Source organism: Cardiocondyla obscurior, linkage group LG12 (genome assembly GCF_019399895.1).
Source record: "Cardiocondyla obscurior isolate alpha-2009 linkage group LG12, Cobs3.1, whole genome shotgun sequence".
Classification (NCBI taxonomy): Eukaryota; Metazoa; Arthropoda; class Insecta; order Hymenoptera; family Formicidae; genus Cardiocondyla; species Cardiocondyla obscurior.
In genome coordinates this window covers 1,883,192-1,908,186 of record NC_091875.1, presented here as the reverse complement: position 1 = coordinate 1,908,186, position 24,995 = coordinate 1,883,192, and the positions used below count along the sequence as shown (strand labels likewise).

Below are 24,995 nucleotides of genomic sequence, written 5' to 3'. Positions count from 1 at the left end.
ATCGCATCGCCGTGAATTTGGTCAATTGACAACGAACGAAGATAAGTCGCGGGACATAATTTCCCGTACGAAAAGTCATTTGTAATTTAAAGAAATGGCCTAGCGGTGATTTTGATCGGTATTCTTTTTTCATACGCAGATGTACTGGTAACGGAGGAATGCGTGCCCGTCTACATCACCGTTGCGTCAATGGCGTCACTTTTTTCCCCTCTGCGTCACTCACTCCGATTCGGTCGCGTTGTCTTGACGTACCGTATGTGAGGTGCCGCGGCTCGTACGCTCGCGAGTGGCGTCGTTTAACGTTACAATCGACGGCATCATCCGCGCGAGGAGACCGCGAGCATGGGCCGCTACAGGAGGTAAGCGACACGGCGAGGGTAATCCGAGCGAGCGACTCGGCGGAGGCGCTGCCTACTTATAAAAACCACTTGCAGGCCTTGCGGCGTGAAAGGCTCGTCTTTCTCTTACAAAGATCGAACGTCTTATATCTGTACTTTTCCGCGCGATACATGCCGGCGACACTTGCAGGGATTACCTTCGTCGCGTATGGAAGCTGTGGACGAACGTCCCGATTTTATTTTCTGTGACTTTTTACTCTTTAGTTGACACGAAATACACCTTCGCAATTGCATTAAAATATATTTTAATAATGTGTATTAAAATGTATACTTTATTTCAGCCGTAGTCGTGACAGAGACAGACGGCGCAGATCGCGTACCAGATCGCGGAGCAGGTCACCGCGCGACAGAAGGAGCTGGGGTGGCAGCGGTGGACGAGATAGACCATCCAGCAGTCGCAACAATCGAGGACAACCAGGAGCAAATTTGAGGAAACCAAGATGGGATCTAAGCCGACTGGAACCTTTCAAAAAGGATTTTTATATTCCTCACGACGCGGTACAGAATCGGGATCCCCGTATTGTTGAACAATACAGAGCTGAGAAGGAAATCACTCTCAGAGGCAAGAGCATCCCGAATCCCGTTTTTGACTTTGATGAGGCTGGTTTCCCGGATTATGTTCTAAGAGAGATCAAGTAAGCGATGCATGCTACACGGGATAAATTTTAACGTTTTGTAATTTATAATTACAACAAGTTATCTAAATTTTTTTCTGTTCTGTGCTGTAGAAGACAAGGTTTCAGTGAACCTACGTCGATTCAGGCGCAAGGATGGCCTATCGCATTAAGTGGGCGAGATATGGTGGGCATTGCGTCCACAGGATCGGGAAAAACGTTGTCTTATATACTGCCCGCGATAGTTCACATTAATAGCCAACCGAAATTAAGTCGCAAGGATGGACCTATCGCGTTAGTTTTGGCGCCTACACGAGAGCTCGCTCAACAGATTCAACAGGTTGCTGATGATTTCGGACATTCGTCTGGCATCAGAAACACTTGCCTATATGGTGGAGCGCCGAAAGGTGCTCAAGCTAGAGATCTGGATGGCGGTGTAGAAATAGTCATCGCCACGCCCGGTAGATTACTAGATTTCCTCGAGTCTGGAAAGACAAATTTGAAAAGATGTACGTATTTGGTATTAGATGAAGCTGACAGGATGTTGGATATGGGATTTGAGCCGCAAATTAGAAAGATCATAGAGCAAATTAGGCCAGACAGGCAGACATTGATGTGGTCAGCCACATGGCCTAAGGAAGTAAAAAACTTAGCCGAAGACTTTCTTAAAGATTATGCTCAAATCAACGTTGGTTCTTTGCAACTTTCAGCGAATCATAATATACTACAAATAATTGACGTATGTCAGGATTACGAAAAAGAGACTAAGTGAGTATAAAAGTTTTGAGAGATCGTGACTTGTTTAATTCGTTTGCAGTTACGGTTTAAGCTAGTTAATATTAATTCGAAGGAAAAAGCTATTATGTCACATTTTTATAGATTAAGTACTTTATTAAAAGAAATAATGGCGGAAAGTGAAAATAAAACCATAGTCTTTATCGAAACGAAGCGAAGAGTGGACGAGATAACGAGAAAAATGAAGCGCGATGGTTGGCCAGCAGTTTGTATTCACGGCGATAAGACGCAACAAGAGCGAGATTGGGTTTTACAAGGTATTCAATATCTTTTCATTAAAATTGTTATTTTTATAAAAGTAATCTTGACTGCGCATATAAATATACAAACATTTAACTTACAGATTTCAGATCAGGCAAAGCACCTATTCTCGTTGCTACAGACGTTGCCGCACGCGGTCTTGGTAAGTCATTAAAGTAAATCGATTATTTATAACACAACGATGTCGTGTATTATCAGTCAGATTTTTTTTTCCTGCAACAACGAAAAACGATGGTTAATATTCACGGTATTAATTTTTCCCTATAATTATTAAATTTTTTTAAATCTTTTTTTTACAATGCTTTATTCTGATTAAAAGTTTACCAAATCTTAACTGTAATGTTCCGTTAAAGACAAAAAAAAATATATATAAGCAACTTTGCATACAAGTATTTCTTGAATCGCGAGTTTCAGAAATATAATTTTGTAAAATATGAAGTACAGTGTTACAAGTCGATCTTATATAGTTTCTAATGATCGTAGACAAACCAAATCGCATGTATGCAGCGAATAACAGAAACCAAATGTTACGTTAAAATTTTCTTGCGTAAGAACCAGCCTTGATTTAACTTAATTTGTAAATATAATTTGTCAAATGCATTACATGCAATGTCACTTTTCCACGAACGGGACATTACAATTTTAACGCGTTGTAAGTTTAAAGTCAGAAAGAATATAGGAAAGAAATAGGGCAAAAGAAAGAAACCAAAGCCATTGAAACAGGAGGATGGTTGGAGGTAACCATACAGCTAACGCGGTTGGATCTTTGTTTGTATTGCAGAGGCACATTGCGCGCAGGCCCACGCTGGGTAATGCAAAGCATGTCCGGGGTGCCCGCCGCCGCTCTTTGTTCGGTGGTGCACTGGTTTGCATTGTCTGCGCTGGCCGCGACGCCGTGCCTCTATCCGTCCGTCCGTCAATCGCGTGTGAAGGGCCAAGTCCGGGCCAAATCGGGATCTACTACTACTACCTACTACTACTACTACTACTACTACTTTACCTACCTACCTACATACTGGATATCAGTCCTACTGCGCTGCGCTGTACGCCATCCGGGCTGGCTGGCCAGGTCGTTGTTGCCAGAATAGAGTCCCCTGCGCTGGCACGCTCAAGCTAATCAGACAACCAACAACGTTGGTCCGTTGAGGCGGTGGCATGTGATAGCAGATATGCCAGAGCCTCTCTTAGCGCGCCCTGCGCCCTGCGCCCTGCGCCTGTAGCGACAGAGTGGCGGAGGCAGTAGCTGGAGCGAGCGCAAATAGCCAGGCCCTGCCCGTACGTTGCTAGCGAAACACTCGCCCACTGCCTAATATTTTAGTATTACATAGTTCAAATTTGATTAATTGACATACACACGTACATGGACACTCATACAGACACACACGTCACACATGGATCTGTATACGCGTATATATATCAGAAATACATGTGCGTACACACGCATCAGTCTGCTCCTGTGATTGCTACTCATTTGTAAGTAATATTTGTCGAGACCAAGCTCATTGTCCGTCTATCTGTGCACATGTATGCGTATGTATACGAGTATAAATGCGTACATTCATAAACCTGCCATTTTAAATTGTATGCATCTTCTGGTCCTCTTTCCTTCTAGTCCTTGTGATAATTACATTATACATCAGCCGCATCTTGTCATACTAACTATTGTATCATCACATGAATTTGTCATGCAACGATTCTGGTCTTTTTTAAATTATATTTTAGTTAGCTATATTATATATGACAATTGTGATATTTTATTTTATTTTATTTTTTATTTCTTGAACTTGCGACAAAATATAAGATTGATTCGTGGTATTTGGAAAAAGAAAATTAAAAATTAAAAAAGATCAGGATCGTTCGGTTCAACGGTTTGATTTTTTTCGTTTTTTGTTTTACGTTAAACGTTCTTTAAATAAATAAGTACATATTAAATGATTTAAAAACGATATTATTTCAAGAAATTGCTTATTAATTGCATTCTTTATATGAAGTTTTTTTTTTTTAATCATTAGCAAACGAAAAAAGAAGCGACATTACAATTCGAATTATTACTTAGCTTCCCGGGAAGCGTATTGAACGTTACAATCGTTCGGCAATATTCCACTCTTACTCGTCTCGCGGTGTTTCACAATTCTCGCGACACTACTTTCTTAACCCATGTCTGTCCTGAACGCTGGAACTCTGCGAAGAACCGGCTCGTCTAATGCCAACTCTTAATTTCAGACGTTGAAGACGTCAAGTTTGTCATCAATTTTGACTACCCCTCCTGTTCCGAAGATTATGTCCATCGTATCGGTCGTACCGGCCGCCGACAGAAGACCGGCACGGCGTACACCTTCTTCACGCCTAACAACGCCAACAAGGCCAACGACCTAATACAAGTACTAAAGGAGGCGAACCAGGTGATAAACCCGAAACTTTTGGAGCTGGCAGACAGCAAATCTGGCGGTTACGGAAGAAATAGAGGTATCTCGAAAACATCTGAAAAAAAAAAAAAAAGAAAAATTGCATATATAGTTGAGTCGTGTGAAGACTAGTTGAATTGATTTTTCGCAGGTGGAAAAAATCGATGGCGAACGCGAGGCGGCGGCGGCGGCGGCGGTGGAGGCAGCGGAGGCCGTAACGGGAAAGAACGTAGTTACTCACGAAGCAGAAGTCGGAGCTACAGCAGAGAACGCAATGGTCGCGGTAGTCGTCGAAGCTACAGTCGCAGTTACTCGCGGAGTCGTAGTCCCGTCAGCAATCGTAACGGTAAATCGCTATCCTATCCGAAGAACTGTTGACTCGCGCGGGAAGACCGTCACTAACGAGCACTCGTTTCTCCTCAGAAGTAATCGGCAAGAGTTACTGGAGTAGCGAGAGATGATCTTCCAGCGGCTGATAAAGAATGTGTATGTGTTACGACACAGGTAATTTCTTCTTTTTTTTTTTTAATCTTTGACGAACATAAGGTGAAATAAGCTATTAACGGAACGTTCGTTATTCACGAAAATTAACACCTTTATGCCGAACTCGATAGAACGCACTATCACCAATTATATTTCTTACGTAGATCAGTTTTTAGTTTGTACTCAGTGCGCGTTGCATATACTCCATCGAGTTCGGCAGCGAGATTCTTATCCTGCGATATAATCGATAGTTTGCTAACAATGTTTTGAATTTCTAATGTGAACTATTTAATGTAAGACAAACTCGACGCAGACGCGTATGCAATACTCGAAATGTACTCGAGCAGAGATTTACTATGTATTTACTGTGTACTTGCTAGTGATAGAAGTGATGGAATGTGCTGTCGTATCTTTTACTTCCTTTTACATATTCGTGCTGCATCTAATTTCTTCCTGTCAGTATACACCAAGTCTATAGATTAGGGGATGCAAGTCCAATATGCAAATTACCGTTTATACATTTTTATAACGTTGACTCTCACACGCCTATTCGACAATAACAAGTGACGAGGTTGATGTGAGCGAATGATGTATAAATTTCAATCATGCGAGCTAAACTTCCAATGTATAACGGTGTTTAATACGTATTTATAAATCACAATAATTTATAAATGTCTAGCGCGCGCTTATATTTGTAATTTATCCGTCTGTATTTTAGGCGAAGTGATAGTAACATTCGATGTACAGTATTTCAACAACGTGATAAATAAATTCATAAATGTCCACATTATTTCGCACTGTAATATCCGACGTTCACATTTTTATGTGATGTTTTTCTGACGGAGTGCCAAGTGTATCAGTGGCCACTTACCTGTTATTAACTTGACAACATCCGCGAACGGACACTTGGCGATTTAGCAAAACTATTCGCACAAAATGCAGATGAAAGGATCGGCAAGTCTCTTCGCTAAAAACCTTTCTACGGGAGAGTGACAACTAAAGTGATTCACGTAAGATATTTGTTTCGCCTGTCATGTTTAATTTAATCTTTATCTTAATTACAGTGGTAATACTTAAAGATCTTAACTTTTAATAAATAATTTTAGAATACCGAATCTCATCTAGCCTCTCAATCCGGTTGTTCTCCGTCCGTCAATCTCGTTTTCTGGCTGCGCTTTGTGGATATTTGACGGCCACAAAATACTCGACGACAGGAATGATTATTACTCGATCAATATATAAGGTGTACACCGGCGTAATTGACGATCTAATAAGTTCACGTGGGAAGATTCCTTCTTCTTTTTGCTGTTTTATCGGATTAAGTGCCATGATACAAATTTATTATGTTACACATCTTGGAATATCGTGCGCTTAAATGCACCCACGAGTCACAAACATGCAATATCTTTCTTACGTTCTCGTGCTCGTTCGAGCCGATCGCTCTCCGCCGCTTTCATCGGGGAGGAGGACACAATCTTTTTACGATTATTATGGACAACATACAATAATCCGCTCGCCGATACTTATCCGGGACGAGCGCGGTGTTTAAGGGATTAATCGGAGAGGGAGGTGATCGACGTCGAAGAATCGCGATCACGAGGAGAGGTCCTCCGCGGCCACGGCCGAAGGCTCCGAATTGCATCTTCGAACAGAGAAACGACGATTAAAAGTTACAGGAAGTTCTGGAATTCTATCGGCCGTCGACGTATTTCAGTGATTTGCTTTAATTTAATGAAACTTATTCAATGCTGGAACGATAACTGCCGGCCGAGGCCGCTTGCGGATTCGCTTCGCTGTAATCCTCGCGATGCAACAACGCGCCACGGATAACGCGATTTCCTTTCGCAGGACACGAATATTTGTATGTGTGCATACGCGTGTAACAAGCTCCTCGCATGAATTAGGGTTAAAGGAGGGATTTTATTATTATTATTATTTTTTACAGGGCTCAGCATGCTTCGTTCACATATATTACAACGTACGCATATAACAATAACATTAAAACCCTTTCAGGTGTGTCTTTCGGACGTGGGAGAGAGAGCTATGGCGCGCTTATACTTATATCCGCGATACAACAGGATCGTACTTTGTGTGCGTGCGAGGGTCATATATGTAGTATTGTTGTATAAGTTTTTGCGTGTACGCGTGTCCACGGTGAGACACTATGTATTTCTCGGTGTGCGGATCGATCTCGCTTGGACCGAAGTGACTCCAAGCAAGCAAGGTGACGAATGTGAGGGTGAGAGTGAGAATTTTAGGTCGTCCTTAAGTGCCGGTCACCGCGTACCCTCCTCAGTGGACGCCAGTATACTTCCGGGATATCTGCCTCGGGTTCTCTTATCTTTTCTTTTTTTTTTTCTTTTGCCATTACGACGCCGGAAAAGCGCTGTAACTGAGGAGGGTACGCGACCACCGGTGACACGTGTGCTGGCGCGTGCGTGCAGCAGATTTAATGAGATCTATAATTAAACGTCAGTCAATTGTCCGTGGCCGCTAACACAGTCGGAAGCCTGGTCTTCAAGACCCAAGGAGCGCCGGCCTTTCTCGAAGAGGGGAAAGCGAATCGATGGTAGACGAGACAACGCGTGATCGGAAGCGGTCCTCGCAAATCAAACGCGCCAACCGAGCGTACTAATCTGTCAATTAAACATAAGCCGCGTGACGCAAATCAAACAGAACTTGGGAGGAAAGGTGGCTTCTTTCGTTTACAGTAGCTTTATACGATCGCGACGCGTCGAGAGATCTCTTACGCGCGAGCCGGCATAATCTCTCGATCGTTTTCTCTCGTGACTCCTCGCTCGAGAAGAAATAAAGCGAAACGTGACGACACGCTTGTAGAGGTAGATTTTCCTTTTTTTTTTTTCATTTCTTCAAGAAGGCGCGGAAGATTTCGAGACGCAGATCGTCCTATTAACGATCCCTGTTAGCCTTGCAAGATTTCGCTGCTTATTTCGGTCCGTCGTTTCGGAACGCGCGATGCCGAATATCGAATAAACTTCGCTAATGCAGCGCGCGGATACGTTATCGAGCGGCTCGCTTAACGCACCTTCGCACCGCGATTACTTATACGTAGAGTCGGCGAGATGCGAGGACAGCTATACCGCCGATCTCTACGTGCAATTGTTTCGCAAATACTGGCTTTGTGTCCCTTTAAGTCTCTCCCGTAGACACACAGGGGAGAGACATCTCTAAATATACATGGTATCGCGCCCATTCCCGGGAGCTTCTGCGCGGAAGCCGGTAATGCCGAGTGTTAACGCGCAAACCGCGACCTGTCCACGCATATTATATCCAAACCACACAAGCAATAGGCACGGAGCACAATGACTTGACGAGGAATACGGAAAGAAAAAAAAAAAAAAACGAAGACGGCTGGTCGTTTCGTCTGCCTACGCTACGCGTCTAGGTTTTACTCTGTGCAGGAATACATCAAACAATCGACGACGAACGAGGGCCGAATGTTACCTTCGATTATTGCTAATATTGCGTGATAATACCGCGCGGTTATTGTTAGTCTGTTTGGATCACGTTGGTTCGGATATCTTACACGTAAACGTACAGCTAGTACAGCGAATCATTTCCGGTTCTACGTATCCATCTTGTGTATGCATCCGAATCTACGCAAACGTGCCGGCCTTCCCTATCGCGCGGAGCGAGAGGGCGGAGTAAACCCGATGACGAGTCACGGGTCGAGAGATTACAATGTGTGCTCGTTCGAATCTATCCGATTTCGCTAATGCTCAATATTGAATTTCCAGGAAAATTAATCAATCGCTTGGGCGTTATCGAGGCAATAGCATTGCTCTACGGGCGGAAGGGAGCGGAAGGGGAGAAGGAATAATCCCTTCTCCGTAAAGTTTCACGAACAGATCTGTGCAGGTGTGCGCCTCGATCGCCGGGGTCGTAAAAAATCATTCTCGCACGCTAATGATCGCGGTTTCCATTTCGCCGGGATTTAGAGAAATCTGCCTAAATGACATTCGGACAATCTCGCGTGTGAATCGTTAATATAAACTCTTTACCCTCGCAGTTTAACCCTCAAATGGCACACTATCCCGGCCTCTTTATTTCTTTTCGCTTACACTCGAAACTTGATGCACCAATTTTACAGCGTTTTTTTTTTTTTTTTTCTTTTTTTTTTAATTGACACGCTAAATATCAAGCAAGAAGGATACAATGAGAACATTTAAAAGAAACAAAAAGAAGTTTCTAAAAAGTCTACTGTTTGATAAATGTGCTGGGTGACCCAGTGTCTCACTTGAGGGTTAATATCCCCTGCATCTCTGCGGCATTGTTTTCGAAAAGTGCGGCGATTTGTTTATAAAAGAACACAGTCACCACAAATGACATTTATATCTGCATTTACGACGATTTATCGTTTTCGTGATATACATTCTGGTCTCCTCACGCTTCGTAGAACCAGGGAGGCTTGCCGTATCCGGAGACAGATTCATTTCGTCTATATGAAACCTTAGAACATTGATTCTTTTTTTTTTTTTCGGTCTTATTTGCTACAGAGAATGCAATCTTATGAATCGTGATTTTTTTTGTAATAGAAAGGCGAAGTAATTTATCCGTGCGTCTGTCTTTGGGTACAACACGCGGTTCTACGGAAGCGCGAGATACACGGCGACTTCGCGGACGGATGAGCCCGCGAGACTCGCTTCTTACGCACGCGCTATGCTGTCGAGTGCACGAAATAAAAAGAAGATGCGACGACAAAACGAGGAAGAACGGGGGTGCAATTGGGCGCGTCGCGCAACGACATGATTCATCCCGTTCGCTGAAATTGCCTTCCTGGTGATTTCCCAGATTTAAAATTGGAGGCGCGACGCGTCGTTTGCCTTGATCGCGCGACCCCTCGCTCTTCGTTGTCCACCACCAAACACTGGGGTGTCGAATTTTGCCGTTGCCAATGCCGGCAAACGCCGGTGCTATGCTGTTTCCTGTTCGAGGGTAGCGTCTCCCGTTGTGTTTCAAAAAATACAATCGTCCGCACCCTTTTTTTTTCTCTTTTTCTTTTTTACGTTTTTTTTTTTCTATTTTTTTTTTTTCTGTCTCTTTGTGAGCACGTTCTGCGTGTCTTCGTCGTCTCCTCGTTTCATCTGCGAGGTCGACGACACCGCAGCTCCTCGACGGACTGGTCGACGGCTGAAATTTCCGGGTGCGGCGTCGCCGATCTCTTCTGAGCAATATACGTGGGAGAGCCCCGTGCCGCGCCGCCGGGGATCATTCCCGGGTGAACGCCGCTCCGGGGCAGCGGAAACAGGAAATACGGTGCACGCGGTGCGCGCGCGACGCGACCGCTTCGCCGATACTTCGTATCACATGCCCGCGATCGCCCTCGAGTCGCACCCGCGTATGTGTCAATCCTCATTCGGGCTTATCTTTGCCAGGAAGAAAATACCGGAGTTCTGTGTTTCCTATTCTGTTCACGTCTACAAATTTGCTTGAAAGCATCGAATTTCGTTCATGAATTTACATCTAATAATCGCTTCCGTGAGCGCTGTTTCCCCTCGCGAAAGGAAGAGCCGCCCGAATGAGGACCGAGCCTAGCGATACCAAGACATTTTGCGTGTCACCGGTGACGCGGAGAGCAGGATACTTTTCTGAAATCCACCGGCTTAATTAAATTACAATACTTCTTTTGTCTCTCCAATTTCATCTTTCATAACAGCTACTTCCTGATACTTTCCTTTTTAATTGTACGGGGTAAATAAAAAAATACCGTAAGATCATTCCTGAGCCTCTGAGGCTGCAATTCTTGGTACCGCTAGGATTGATAAACCTGCCAGCTCATACCAATAGACCGTCTCGTGCGCTCCGAAAATCAACGGAACACTCGGCGACTTTACCAGACGCACAGCTTCTAATAATCTAGGCGCAAATATTCCGATCTTCGGGCACATCTGACGTAGTTTTGAGAGGAAATAACGCGCGACACGAGACAATACCGGTCACTTCTCGAAACGACAAGGCATTTTGTGCGCCGCAGTTCCGCGTGGAAATCGAAATGAGCCGCGCTGCGTCAGCGTATCGCGCGTTATTTCGTCTCGTCTTACAATAAAATTTACCGGATCCGGCGGACTGCCCGACGTTAATTTCGCAACGTCGAACGCGCCCGCGGTCCGACGACACGTAATCTCGCGCAACGTAGATATAGTTATACTTATAAACTTTACGCTTTTTTTTTCATTTTTTTTTTTTTTTTTAATTGTTAACAGGCCGTGGCTATACAGGGCCCACTACGCTTTTAGTTCAGTCTGTGGCACGCGGTCTTCCGAGCGAATCGTGAGGTACGACGTGCACGCATGCAAGCGTGTACATATACGTGTTACAATGTGTATGTATGTACGTTGTGTGACATATAATACGCACGATGTTGTCGTCCTCGTAAAATTGACCGTCGCGAGATGTCTACCGAACATCGTCAACGTCCTCGTTACCGCCTTGGATGAGCCTCGTCCTGGAATATTTTAGTTTCGGGCAGTGGAGAAATCTTTTTATCGAAATGCCTTTGGTCGATCCTCGTCGAGCAAGCGCGGTTTAATTTGCGATATCTTTATAAACTGTATTAACGATCGGAGCGGAGCGTGTATAAAATTTGCTTCGGTGTTTCTTCAAGGATTTCTCCAACACGACAACTTCGGCTTCGAATACGCATTCGGGACTCTGTGCCCGTATACGCATTGACGCTCTTTTTCATGTCTTTATGACCACGTTGTCGTCGCCGCGAAACAGATAAATAGACCAGTACGCGAAGTTGAAGAAAACGAACATGAGGGGAAAGGCAATGCGCGCGAAGATGTCGATCCTCGCGCTGCCCTGGGCACGACAGGTGAATATTTTCCGCAGCAATTCACCGCAGAGTGTTTGCGACGGGGCCGTCGCCGACGCGAACGTCGGCGCCGCGGACGACATCGGTACCGCGATCGGCGGCGAAGGCGTCGCGGCGCGCGACATGGTACGCGACGGTGTGCCCAACGGCGACGCCGAGGAGGCCGGCGAAGGCCACCGCGACGGCGACGGCGACGATCTCGCCGAGCTTCTGCGCGAATGATGCCGCGATGTTCTCATCGGCGAGCACCGGCCGGCGACGCAGTCTTCGTCGTTCAGCAACGAGAAAGACGGCGACGGCGAGCGATTCGGATGGTAACGCTGATGACGATGCAGTTGATGATGATGGTGGTGGTGCTGTTGATGGTCCTGTTGATACGTACGCGGCAACGAATGATGTTGCGTCATAGTCGGCGGGTTGCCGTCGATACGATGAGCCTGCTGTTGCTGATAAAAATGATTATGATGATGGGGATTGTGATGATGGTGATTCTGAGGGTGGTGATGGTGGTGACGATTTTGGGGATGGTGGTACAATTGTCGTTGGCGAGGACGCGAACGTTGTTGCGGCGGTCGTGCTTGTTGGAACTGTTGCTGAGGATGGCCGCGAGCCACTTCCCTTGTTGATCCGAGCGCCTCCTCTTCATGATTTACTCGTCCCCCTCCTCCTCCCGAAACAGGTACGTGGACCAGTACGCGAGATTGAAGAAAGCGAATACGATTGGGAAGAAGATCCGTGAAATGACGTCGATGCGCTTGGACCTCGTCGGGAACTTGGACAGCCACGACCTGCAGCAGTTTTTTTTCCGTGGTTTCACATGTATTTCGCACTGCTGCAATTTATCCATCGACATGGAATCCTCCGGGTGTCGGACCAGAGGCTTCTGAAAGAATTCGAGTGATATTGACCCATTAATTTCTCGCACCCCTCGACCATGTGCTCCTTAATCCAAACGAATCTCAACTCTAATCGCAAGAATTTTCGCCTTTTCTCCTGTTCGCCAAATGACAAACTAAACTCGTGGTCCTCGGTTCTATCTCGAAGTAACCGTCCGGGAGAGATTTCGAGCTCTCTCAATGCGCGCGGGGAAAAATTTCGAAGTGCAATTTCTTCAAAAGCTTCCAAAAGACGAAAAAGCGTCTATCTTCGGAAACACTGATCGAAACGCGCGTCCGAAGGCACTCTCGGAGAACGTCATGACCTGGGATACTGACCATGGCGAAGTTGGCGGATCCATCCGGCTCGAGCAGCTCCGAGGATGGGTCGATTGACGATGAATGCTCTATTTCGCCCGTCGAAAACTGCTTCTTTATGTTGTCGCTATGCATGTCGCTACGCGACGCGTAGTTCACCAGCGCGAATTCGAGCAGGGCGCCGAACACAAAAGTCAAGCACACCCCCGTCCATACGTCAATAGCCTTCGTGTAGGAAACCGGTGGTAGCGAGGCGTTTATCCCCGATGTCTGCGTGGCCATCGTCAGCAGTGTCGTAACGCCTGGGGAAAAAGAACCTCGTAGACGCTCATAATTAACAGGGAGAATCGATAAATGCAATTAACGAGCGTAATAAAACGTGTAATGAAATTTCTTTTTTATTTTTTTTTTTTTTCTTTTTTTTCTTTTGCTTTATAGGATCATTAATGTTACATTAACTGTTTAAACGATTCGCCCCGGTGTGCGCGGCTCCTTCGTATTTTATTTCAAGACGGATTTAAAAATAAGTTACGTCGTTAAGACCTCGGGAGCGGTACCAGTTCTTGCGTACAAATTTTAGAACAGTTTTCTCGTTATAATTATTTATCGGCTGCCGCTGCGACTGCGGAGCTCATCAGCGCCAGATACTTCGTTAGCGAATAAAATAATAATTCTGATCGATTATGCGCCCGACACGTCGCACCGCGGTCAGATAGCGATTTCATACCTAGTGACACCCGTGCGGGCACGGCGCTCTGATCCAGCCAGAAAGACACCCAGGACACGATAACGAGCATGCAGCACGGAATGTAGATTTGGATGAGATAGTAACTGAATTCCCTCTTGAACAGCAGGTCCACTTTCAAGCAGCTGTACTCGCCTGTTTGATCGGTTAATTTCACCGTTAATAACATTAGATTGTACGAGCTTACTTAGGCTTATCCCTTTCGACGCGATTCTCACCGGTGTTCGTCTTGCTGTTGCAGTAGTCCGTGAGGAATTTCTCAAGGGTGAACCTGGGCAGATGTAAATTCTTCACCACCTGAACGGGATCGCCTTCCTTCCAGAGAAAGACCAGGTCGTTCGTCGTCCATCCGTCTATCGGGTCAGACCAGCGTGGTTATTGTTAGACGAGAGACCGGCCACTTCCGGTACGAAAAACACTTATTGCTAATTGAGCTAGAGAGGACGGAGGGCCTCCGTGCCTTGCTACTTACAGCTGGCCATGCGAAGTGAGCAAATTTGCCGATCCAGGGGATACAGCTTCAAATTCATGGGGCACGAGAGCGTCAAGGATATCCTGCGCCAGGAGAAGAAAAACAGCGACGGTTTATACAATGCCGGTGGAAGTAAGAACCCAATTCGTAATATAACGCGTGTGTTTGATCAGCCTCGGCCACGGTACACAGAACCTTCTGTGAGTACATTTAGCGAGACGAGTCTCACGTTCGATTATCGCGAGGGTTGACGGGCGAAAAATGCGCTCGTCTCATTTTGCACGTCCGGACCGCGCGATTTTATAACGGCGAGCCGAACCTTGCTACGGAAAATTAAAAAAAAAAAAAAAAGAAAAAAGAAGAAGAAAAAGACAGAGACCACGGTGGCTCTTTGCGAGAAAATCGCGCTCCCTGATCGAGATCTCTGAGTCGCACCTAGGATCACAGTACTCACCGTATGCTGTAAAGAACCGAGCCATTCGGGAAGATTCGTATGTATACGTTGGGCATGATGATGTTATGGAAGTGGCCCTCCTTTTCGTTTGAGAAGAACAGATCCGGCATCCAGACGCGGTTCGCCTCCGTCAGAGTTAAATATTTAAGACGACCTGCAATGTTCAGCGGTGAAAAATCAACGGGCACGGTAACGTTGGCGTACGTTCAACAAACGACGGTTCGCGAAACGAAGACGGAAAATAGACGACGATATGCATAACCGCCGGGGTCGGGCAATTTACATGTTACGACTCGCCATTTACGAGGGAATAAAAAAAAAATAAAAATAAAAAAAAATTATGCGCCCTTTGCGCGGTTGAACTTTCGCGAATCTCGCGTGATGTCACAGCGCGAGGAGAACCCCCTGGTATTTATCGCAAACAGGGCAGTGGGAAGCTTTGATCGGAGACCTTTCGACCTGCAGGGAACATTACTCCGCCTTCGCCGACTATTATCTTCGTATTTATCCGAACGGTATCGTGCACGCGTTGCATGACCGCGATATTACGGTTTTCATTTTTTGCCGCGACGAAATGCCGATGGAAACGTGCGAACTGAAAGCGAGTAGGAAAATGTGATTGCGAGCAGTACGTACCTCCGAAGTCATTAAACCGTAATCTCTCATCCAACCATTGTTCCCGAAATGTTAATTGTACAGAGTATTCCTGGAGAGAAGAAGAATAATTGAGATTAAACGGCGCCGCCGTTACGGCGAGTGGTGTGGCGGATTATTCCCTTCGCCTCTCAGTGAACGATAGTCCTTCCAATTAGAAAGTCTCGCAGAGAACGTAAAAAAAAGAACGTGCGTGAACGAAAAGAAGAAAAAAAAAAAAAGAAAAGAAGGTCAACGGAAGCGTAAATCCATCCGAAATGTCGGATTTGTTTTGCACTTGACAATATAGTCTCGAGAGGAATGAGGAAAATAACTCTGAAATAAATATGACGTAAACGACAGCTTTGACGAAGAGTCGTAATAATAATTGCGATAGCATTTTTTAACTCGGCAATTATCATTCTGAGAAAACGAGTTCCGGCATTCGCGATAATATCTCAATGCAAAGGAGGATCTAATAATAAAAAAAAAAAAAATAATAATAAAAATAAAAAATAAAAGAAACCGAGAAGGCTATAAAGGAAAAGTATAAAAGAATTTTATTATATCATGTAATCTTTTTTCCCCTCCTCTTTGTTATTTATACCCGATAAAAATCTCGTATCTATAAAAAGGGATTATTCGCACGTCTCGTAACAAAGAGAATTTCTCTCGATCTGCGATATTATCGTCACTCCGAGACGCCAAAGTGATCGCCGATATTCCAACGGCGGTAAAAAAAAAGGAAAAAAAAAAAAAAAGAAAGAGAGTAGGAAAAATAGTCGCGATCGTTGATACACAGATATTGATTATGATTTTATATTAAAGAACCGCGCGCTCTCTCGAGGTCGAATATTCTGATAATTGACACGGTTCCGTTTTTTTTTTTTTTATCTTTTCCCTACTTTGATTTTTTCAAAATGTGGATCACACGCGAACGAACAGATTGCCGCAAGATCAAGCGAAAAATTAATCGAAGGCGAGGGCAATATTTCAAAAAGAAACCGCGCGATCTTAATCCGAAGATTAACGAGATCGGTGACATTCGTGATCCGCATCTACCGTATTAATCTCCCTTGGCGTAATCGCGCGTGTCGATACGTTAACTCGTCACGAATCGAATTGATGGCATCTCTAGGTGGAAGGACGTCATTTTATCGAGTTGCACCTGAGTTGCGACGTGCAACGCGTGTCAATCCGTGACGACTATCTATCACCTGGTAATGTGTGTGTCGAGAAATATGGAACAGAAGAGCCGGAGGTGTTATATCGCCGCGATGGGAAAAGCGTCCCGGGAAGGCGAGGTCCTGATTGGAGGCTGAGTTATCGCTCCGCATCCGGGGACGCTTTTCCGAAGGGGGAGAGGGGCGGTGGTGAAGCAGCGATCATGCGACTCGAGGGCGGGTGCAAGCAGCGACAGGACATCAATAGCCGATCTGTCGTCAAATGCTCCGAATAACACTGGCGCAGCCAAGGAGATCGGGGAGACGGGCGGGCAGGGCAGGGTGGGTCAAGGGCCATGCAAAAGCGAACACTGAGGAGACCTACCAGATGTAATCAGATCAAATGCCAGAAATGTCTCGGGCACTATTGCGCAATCAGTTTAGCGGTAAAAGAGAACGCATGCAGTTTCGCTCACGGTGCTCTCGTGTTCCCCAGCTCGCCTGCGACCGATCCTGGCGGCGGCGTGCGTAGTCCTGTGTGCCCTGTGTGTCCTAGTTCAGAAGGGGGTTAAAGGGAGTGCCCTCGCAAAATACACTGTTTTCCATTCCCCGTTTAACCCTTTTTCTCATCCTTCCCATCCTGCTCCTTGTTTCCCCCCTCGACCTGCCCGACCGCCAATTTGTTCCGTCTATCCTTCGCGCTCGGCGCGCGGCTTCAGTTTTTTCGCTCTACGGTGTACTTTAGCCCGAGAAACATTCCATCGGCCCTTTTATTTTTTTTTTTTATTCTATTTTTTTTTTTATCCCCCTAACTTCTTTATCCTGTCGGCTTGCGGTATTAGTTTTCACTTTAAAGTATGTGCGAGAGCCCGCACTCGTGTGCGCCTCTCGCTCTCCTCCGCTCTTCCCACTTCTAACTCTCGTCCGATACCACGTGGGGGCTTTGTGCCGTCGTTAACTTTTTCCAGCGACTCGGGAGGGCCGTATTCGCACGCATCTAATATCGGCGGAAAGTTTCTGAAAAATTGAGCGACATGCCGCCAAACAGGGATTCACCGATAGCCCTTCTCTCGAACTCTTTTTTTTCTCTATACCCTCGAGAAACTTTTTCTCCCCCTTTTTTTTTTCGCCAGTAATACATCACTCGCACAGAAGAGATTACGCTAAATACGTGTGCGCTCGCGTTGTACCGCAAGGTGCTTATCGTTCCCGTGCGAGATAACGAGGCCTTCTCCGGGAACGGATATCGTTCGCAACACCAGCCCGCGATTGCGACGCGCGCTCGCGATTTTCGCATCTCCCACGGTGGAAGAAGCGGCCGCCTTTTTTTGCGCGTCACGAAAGAGATTTTACGTCCGCGAACGACTTTACGAAATTCTTTTTTTTTTTTTTTCTTTTACGTGTCGCGGCGTTTGTAGCGTCTCGGATATCTAGAGCTGTCCATTCGAATGCGAGCACCTCGCGGAAAATTCTACGACGTCGATATGCGAGAAATTAGCGGAGACAGATTTTCTTCACGCTCGACCTGATCAGGGTGAAGACTGCGAGAGCGAGTGGTCGCAGAGCTTCTTGCGGTGGCGTGCCTTCGTGGAGAGACCTAAGCCGGCTAAAGCCAACCCTTCCAACCCAACAGCTTGAATCGCGGCAAAACGGAATAAACGTGGAACGAACGGTGCGATCGCTCGAGAATTCGCATACACGGAAATATATCCCTCCTCGCGGCTTGCTGAGCACTCTCAGCGTCAATGCTCTCGTTACGTCGTTGCACCGTGGGGTGAACGGAGGTTCTCGCATCACCGAATGTACCTACGACGACAACGCAAAATAATAATATACCAGTAACACAGCGACAACAACGTCGAAAGGGTCTTCATACATAATCCTGCATATAAGATCTAGCACACAGTCAAATATCTCAATTTTATAGCTACACAATGACAAATGCAAAGCATCCAAAAAATCACCAAAGTGTTCTATATATATGGCTATATATATAGATATATATATATTAAAAAAATAACAGGGAAGAAAAAAAGGGTGTGGGGGGTGTGGGGCAGGGTAAACCGCAATGCAGCCCTCGAATTTATCCCGGCCGCGCGGAGATACGGCCGGCCATCCGATATTGTCCGTGGGCTGCCGGAAGCTGTTGCGCGCGTAACAGCTGGCTCGTAATTTTTTTCTCCCCCCGGGCTCTTACCTTTAACGAACGACAGTCATCGCTATCTCTCTACCTCTCGCGAGGTTCTCGTGTTACGGCGCCAGGACGATATGTTTGCCGGTTAAGCCGGCCGCCCGGGCGAAACGGGCGCTCCTTTTTCTTCGCGTCCTTCGTAATTAACGCGGAAACGGCGATTTGTTACTGTCCCACCCCACGACCCCCGCTGGCTATCCACCCCCTGGGAAATCGCACGGGACATTTGAAACGCGTCTGGAGTGCACAGACGCGTTTACTACACGGGTTGGGAGGCGCAACTCGATTATCGCGAGAGGCGACGAAAGGCTAATTGGTCGGAGTCGAGTCGAGTCTCTCTCTCGGTTTTCCCCCCTGCGAAGCGTTTTCGCGAGTAAGAAAATATATATCGCACACTTCGCCGCCGTCTGTCCCGGCAATAATCCTGATGGCAATGGGATAGTGGGATGTGTCGCGAAAGCAAACGCGAAACCCTCTGTGGACCGCGGACGCCGTTATCGCCTCCGCGACTTTTACCTCCCTTTAACGCGCATCGCATCCGCGGCGCGAGGCGCCGTGACATTTATCACTCGCCGCTCAGGTTTACTTCACCCCTTTTTCATTACGGCGAAACGCAATTGTATAATTAACTCGACGCCCGTGACGCTCATCGGTGACAAATGAGTCGCAGAAGGGCCGTGCGGCATGACGCATTATCACACCGGGCGGCGATAAGAAGAGTCGGCCCGGAGAGAAAATTCAATTGAAGTCGAAGGTTTTTCACGTCACGTCTCCGCGCGAATTTGCCCCGGTAATTTGCTCGAATCTCATCGTGGGAGGGCTTTTTTTTTTTTTTTCTACCGTTTAATTTCGACTTTGTCACAGAGGGCTCCGCGGGATTTCGGGACCAACAACTGGCGGGATTTGCTGACTCGGCGATTCGTCCGTACTTCCGTATGCTTGGCCGATGAGCAGCCCTCACGTGTTCAATTTTGTCTCGCCTGACCGGCAGGGTGGCTACCTCTGCATTTTTTTTTTCCCTTTTTTTTTTACGGAGAACGGGTAACGATGGTTCTTCCTCCCTTCGACGCGCTTCTTTTCCCCCGCGCCTCGCCGTCTCCGATATACGCTCGCAATGAAAGCCTCAACACCCGCATCATTCCCACGCGAACTTTTTTCCCCCGTGCCCGGTGTTTCATCAAGACTCGTTCCTCAAGCGCAGCGGTGTGCTCATTCAGTCGACAAATACTTGTCGGGGATAAGCGATGCCGAACGTGCCCGTTAGTTATGAGAATGTGATACAGAATGAAAGAAATAAAGAAGACAGAGAGAAGAAGGTAAGACAGATAGAGAGAGAAAGAGAGACAGTGAAGCAGAAGAAGACGAAGAGTGACGACAGAAAGGGCGGAGAGTTTGTCTTGCAGGGCCTAAAATTGAACCGACCGACTTCTCCCGACGCAACGTCTTCCGTGCGTGCCGCGGCTTGCCGATGATACTTATCTCCCAATGGTTCAGGCTCAATGATCATGATGTCCGAAGTGGAGAGGAGGGATTTGTGAACAATTATCATTTTGTTTTATTATTATTGAGTTTCTTTCTTTTCTTTTTTTTTTTTTTTTTTTCTTTCCGTGAGCTGGCGTGTAAAGCGTAACGAGTCTCTGTTTCGTCGAAACGAAATGCCAATTATCCCGGCGAGTTCGGTGCGGATAGAAAAATCAATTGTCAAATCGCGGGAGGAATTTAAGATGCAGACGCCGAGCGGAGTAACGACGTGCAAAGGACTCTTATGCGTCGCGCTGAGTCACACGCGAGGGAAATCTCAAGTTTATCGTCCGTACTCACTTTTACTGCCAATCGCGACCGCGGGATATGGACCTAAAGAAGGTTACGACTCGCGGAAGTCGTGAAAATGCCAGTCTCGCGATGTTGTTTTCTCGTCCCGTCGTGCAACTCCGAATAGTCCGCGCTTAGGTCCTTTTAACATTGGCTTCATCAAACGGGATTGATCAGTGAGCCGCCTATATAACTTTTACGCCTTGCATCTTGCATTTGGATCTTCGGAGAATCTAAGCTTCCAAATATAAGAAACCAGTCGTGGCAAAAAAATCACTACGCCGAGAATAGTCGAGATCAATTTTGTCCGACGAACCCTCCAGGTGCGAAGGTTTGCACTTCAACGAGGCAGAGACACGAGTGCGTGTGTGGATGTGCGTAATGTGCGTGGTGTAGTATCGAGCTTGCTATCTCTCGTCTGTTCGGCGAGCAAACCTGAGGCCCTGCAACGTGTCTCGGAACGCATTTTCAATGCTCGTGCCTGCGATTGTGCCTCTCGCGGGCACACGCCGGTCAATTTCTATAGCAAAGGTTCCAACAAGGCACAAGACGTGGTTGCAACGTACAGTCAATCGAACGGCTCGTACGATCAGTATGTAGCAACAGACAAAACTACCGATCGTACATCGTGGACGCGACGGCTTCACCGTGCCCGCTTCCGTCCGGCGGGGTTCCCTGGCCGATCTGAAGTCGATTTTTCCTCGGCGAATAAGCCCCACCCAGTTTCTCCTTCATTAAAAAAATAATCCGAGTACTCTGCGAGTTCGAAAATTTTTTTGTCATTTAATATGAGCTTTCCGTCGCTGCGGCGGGCAGCGAGCCGAAGGCTCGCGTCTCGGACACGCGCTTCTCCTTTATTTCCTCACGAGGAAGGACCGACTCTCGAATCGCCGGAGAACTCCGCGCCCCGGTCGACGGCACGGTGACACCGGGACGCCCTGTACATTATGTATGTATGTATATAGACGTAACATGACAGTCAACGACATCGAGAAAAATCAACGAGTGCTTCTTGGTCACACATCCACTGTCGGCGCGACGCACGAGATGCATATATAAATATATATATACATATATATATTTGTATATGTATATAAATATATACGTATGTACGTGTGCAGAGGTGTCACGCGCCCGGGACGAGACTCGTAATATATATGCATATATACGTATACATATACACGTAATACAGATACAAGTACAGAGAAGTGCAAATCTTACGGCATCATATACACGTGACGTTTCAATATAGTTGTACACAATATGTGAGGATATACAGACTGTAGGCCTTGTTGATGATTACTTGTATATTGCACTCACCATATTATAATCATCTATTTTGCTGATAGAGCGGAGAAAGATGTTGACCTTCACATTTGTCGGGCCATCTAACACGTCGACCGGAACAGAACAAAAGAAATCGATTAATTAAATCGGTCGCCGTGAACCGAGGATTGCTGGCTTTCTTAAATCTTTCTTTCTTTTTTTATTCATTTATTTTATTTTATCTTTCTTTTCATATTTTTTTTTTCTTTTCTTTTTTTTTTTTTAACGCTTTGTTAATTCGCTTTTATTTAATTTTACCGGGATAACACAGTTTGTGGTGTGGTGGGTGGATCACTGATGAATGAGCGGAGAAAGGAAAGCGGGCAGAGGGAGCGGTGATAAGATGAAGCTGAGAACCGATACTTTCGAACGCACGCGTCAATCGGATCGCCGATAAATACGTGGATGTCGATCTCGCGGTTCTCCGATCGTGCGATACGCGTCCGAGCGAGTGGACGAAACGACGGAGCGTTATCGCCACCGTATTCCTGTGCCTCGCGATAAAATCACGTTATACGGGCTCGGCATAAGCCGCGCGATATGTGTGTGCTTTCGGAAAATCGTTACGACCGAGTAAAATTCCTCGATAAAGCGCCAATCTTGCGGCGCGCGCTTGTTCGCCGGCGCTTAATTTTCTTTTCTTTTTTTCTTTTTCTTTTTTTTTTTTTTTACGGATGACACTTGATCAATTTTCAAACACTTCCTTTGGATGGGGAACGAGACCAGGACCACTTCCGTCAATCTTGCCGCGAGGCACAGGCCGTGATTCTCGTCGCGGTGCACTTCTTATACGTCGTATAAAAAAGCGTAAGAGAGTTCGAAGATGAGCTTGGATCGTACGCAGATATGTCGCGAGATCGATATGAAAAATTTAAATAAACGCGACGCGCGTTTACGACATTTAAATGGCATGGGGGTGATGCGATGGGGGCGAACTGCGTTTTTTTTAGCGAGCCACGTGCGTATCACCGCGATTAGCGGTTTTCTCGCGCGAATCACGACGGCGTATCTCACCGCGAGAGAGGAAACGAGAGAAGAACTAATCTTGCGAGCTAACATGGATGGTAAGATCGATCTGTGGATGACAGTGTCCTTTCGCCCTTGCGAACCTCCTGCAGAAGCGTTCCTCGCCGCCCAGCGCGGCATCCCGGCGCTAAAGGCAAGCGATTATTGATCCGTGCGCTTCGCCGAGTGTAAATAATCCCATAAGAATACAGGTAAGAAGCAAAAATCGATGTGCGTATGTGTCGAGCGTGCCTACGCGTGGCACACCGCCGAATGTAGAACGTCTCAGCTGTCGCTTTACGTGTAATCTCGGCGTACGACAGGCGATAGACACCGGCTGGCTGAATTTTAAAAGAAGCTACAAGAGTCGGGGCAACGTCGTTCCGTTCGAGATACGCGGGTACAAGTATGAGGCGACATGACATAAAAAAAAAAAAATAAAAAAAAAATAAAAAGAGGCCAATGAAAAAGAGAGAGAAAGAGAATAAGAGAGAAAAAGAGAGATAGAGAAAGAGAAGCAGAACAGAGCTGATAATGATGTGAAAATAGACGTATCCGAGGCACGTAAGGCGACATTCTAGAGAGGATTCTACACGCCACGGATGCTGCGAGGACACTCGGAGTACTGGAGAAAGAGATGCGCCCCACTGCGGGGCTCTCGGACAGAATCGAAGAATCGCCGCCGTGGCCCCGTTACGCGCCCTTCGACACGCTTGTCCCCGCCCTCCGTAATAGGGCCGACCGGGTGACGCCACCCGGCTCGACCTTCGACACAAGTGGGGCCTGATTGTCGCGACTTCGCATCTTTCGCTTCTCCCGTGGACGCTGCTCTCGGACGCGCGACGTGTACGCCGCCTTCGCCGACGTCGTCGTCCTTCTTCGGCGCGGTTGCGCGGCATGGGTGTACCGGAAGCACCTGGGAAAGGATCCTAGAATCCCATTGCCATGGCTCGTAATTGTCCTCGTTCCCGCGGACGCGAGAGAAGCCGCAGGTCGGCGCAAGGCGCGGATCATAAATTCCGATTTCTTTCTCGATTACGCGCGCCCGACGCCGCTTCACTTGGAATAGAAACCTTCCAGCTCGATCGCGGTCGCATTATAATCTTAATGCGAGTCGTTATTCGTGACTTAATAAAATATCCTTTTTTTTTTTTTTCTTTCCTCCCTCCCTCCGCGCGGCCCGACAGCGCGAGAGATACGAGTAATGCAATGGTAATTACATGCGGCAATATTTCATCGGACTCGATCGGAGGAAATGATTTAATCGATATCGCGGAGGAGCAGACGAAGGTATTAACAGGAGTTTTCGTTTTTTTTCCTCCTCGGTTTTTGCACCGTACATAAAAACGTGATATACGGATTATATTTTCACGCTGTTTGCCTCGCGTTGCTATAAAAATGCATACATATATTATACTTCGCGTTTCTTAAGTCTCGCGGTCACTAAATAATTTAATTACTTTTTTTTTTTTGCAGATCAAATACTTAATCATTTAAATTGCTCACTTGTTATTTGCGGAAGATAGTTGATGTTTTCGATGAAAGTCGCGAATTTTGCGCGTCTGCTCGAAAATTAGAAAACGAATAAACGCGCTTTAATTCAAGGTGTTTCGAGCGCCCGATAGCGAAAAGGGAGGAGGTGGAAAAAAAAAAGCTCGATAATTGAAAAGTCGGGGAAAAAGAATACAAAATAATCGCGAGTTCTGGCGTAGGTGGAGACGTTAGTGTATACGTCACGTTCCGCAGAAAAGGTGGACGTACCTATTATGAAAGAAGGAACGTATCGATTTAACGGAATGTCCGTTAAATCTTTGACAACCCCTGAAATGCAATTCTTTTCGCTCCGCCAGCGTTTGCTAAACGCCGGCTGGTGAAGCGGCGTCTGGTTTTAACGAGCCAGCCAAGTTGAAAAAGTCGCCGACCGTCGATCTTACTCATTAACGTTTACTTCAGAAGAGCGTGACAACCTCACGGGATTCGCGCCGAGATAAAATTCTCGCGGCGACGTGAGCTCGCGAGTTTCAGCTCGAGGCATGGTACATATATTTTTCCTTATCACGCGAAAGAAAAGGAAAAAAAAAAAACGTGGGGGAGGGGAGGGAGAAAAAGAAGAGAGATATATTTCAGGAACTTATGAACAAAGATCCTCGTACTTAATTGCGACGGTAAATTCCCTACTCTTCGCCTGAAAACCAGAACGCGTTTCT

General features: G+C 46.4%; 2 protein-coding genes across 11 annotated transcripts in view; one reads left to right on the top strand and one right to left on the bottom strand.

Moving 5' to 3' along the window:
- Nucleotides 1-63: 63 nt before the first annotated feature.
- LOC139107336 (probable ATP-dependent RNA helicase DDX17) lies at nt 64-5,759 on the top strand. 2 transcript variants are annotated; one of them, XM_070664874.1, is made up of 8 exons: nt 64-359; nt 680-1,033; nt 1,127-1,780; nt 1,892-2,064; nt 2,151-2,210; nt 4,292-4,534; nt 4,625-4,819; nt 4,900-5,759. In XM_070664874.1, the coding sequence occupies exons 1-8, from the start codon at nt 343-345 to the stop codon at nt 4,932-4,934; spliced, it is 1,731 nt and encodes a 576-aa protein (XP_070520975.1). In that variant the 5' UTR covers nt 64-342; the 3' UTR covers nt 4,935-5,759. The 2 variants fall into 2 exon arrangements, with proteins under 2 accessions (XP_070520975.1, XP_070520974.1); XM_070664873.1 differs by having other exon boundaries at nt 65-359; nt 4,897-5,759.
- Nucleotides 5,760-6,856: 1,097 nt separating this feature from the next.
- Nucleotides 6,857-24,995, bottom strand: part of Gluclalpha (glycine receptor alpha 1) — a 62,255-nt gene continuing 44,116 nt past the window's right edge. For 5 of the 9 annotated variants that reach the window (XM_070664887.1, XM_070664885.1, XM_070664891.1 and 2 more), the window contains 7 exons: nt 15,295-15,364; nt 14,659-14,812; nt 14,205-14,287; nt 13,951-14,085; nt 13,715-13,867; nt 13,009-13,289; nt 12,310-12,677 (listed from right to left, as the gene is read on the bottom strand). In XM_070664887.1, the coding sequence (XP_070520988.1) occupies nt 12,444-12,677; nt 13,009-13,289; nt 13,715-13,867; nt 13,951-14,085; nt 14,205-14,287; nt 14,659-14,812; nt 15,295-15,364 (1,110 nt within the window). In that variant the 3' untranslated portion in view covers nt 12,310-12,443. Of the gene's footprint in view, nt 12,241-12,309; nt 12,678-13,008; nt 13,290-13,714; nt 13,868-13,950; nt 14,086-14,204; nt 14,288-14,658; nt 14,813-15,294; nt 15,365-21,777; nt 21,846-24,995 lie in introns of those variants that run through there. The other 4 variants (XM_070664888.1, XM_070664893.1, XM_070664894.1 and 1 more) reach the window with 3 other exon arrangements.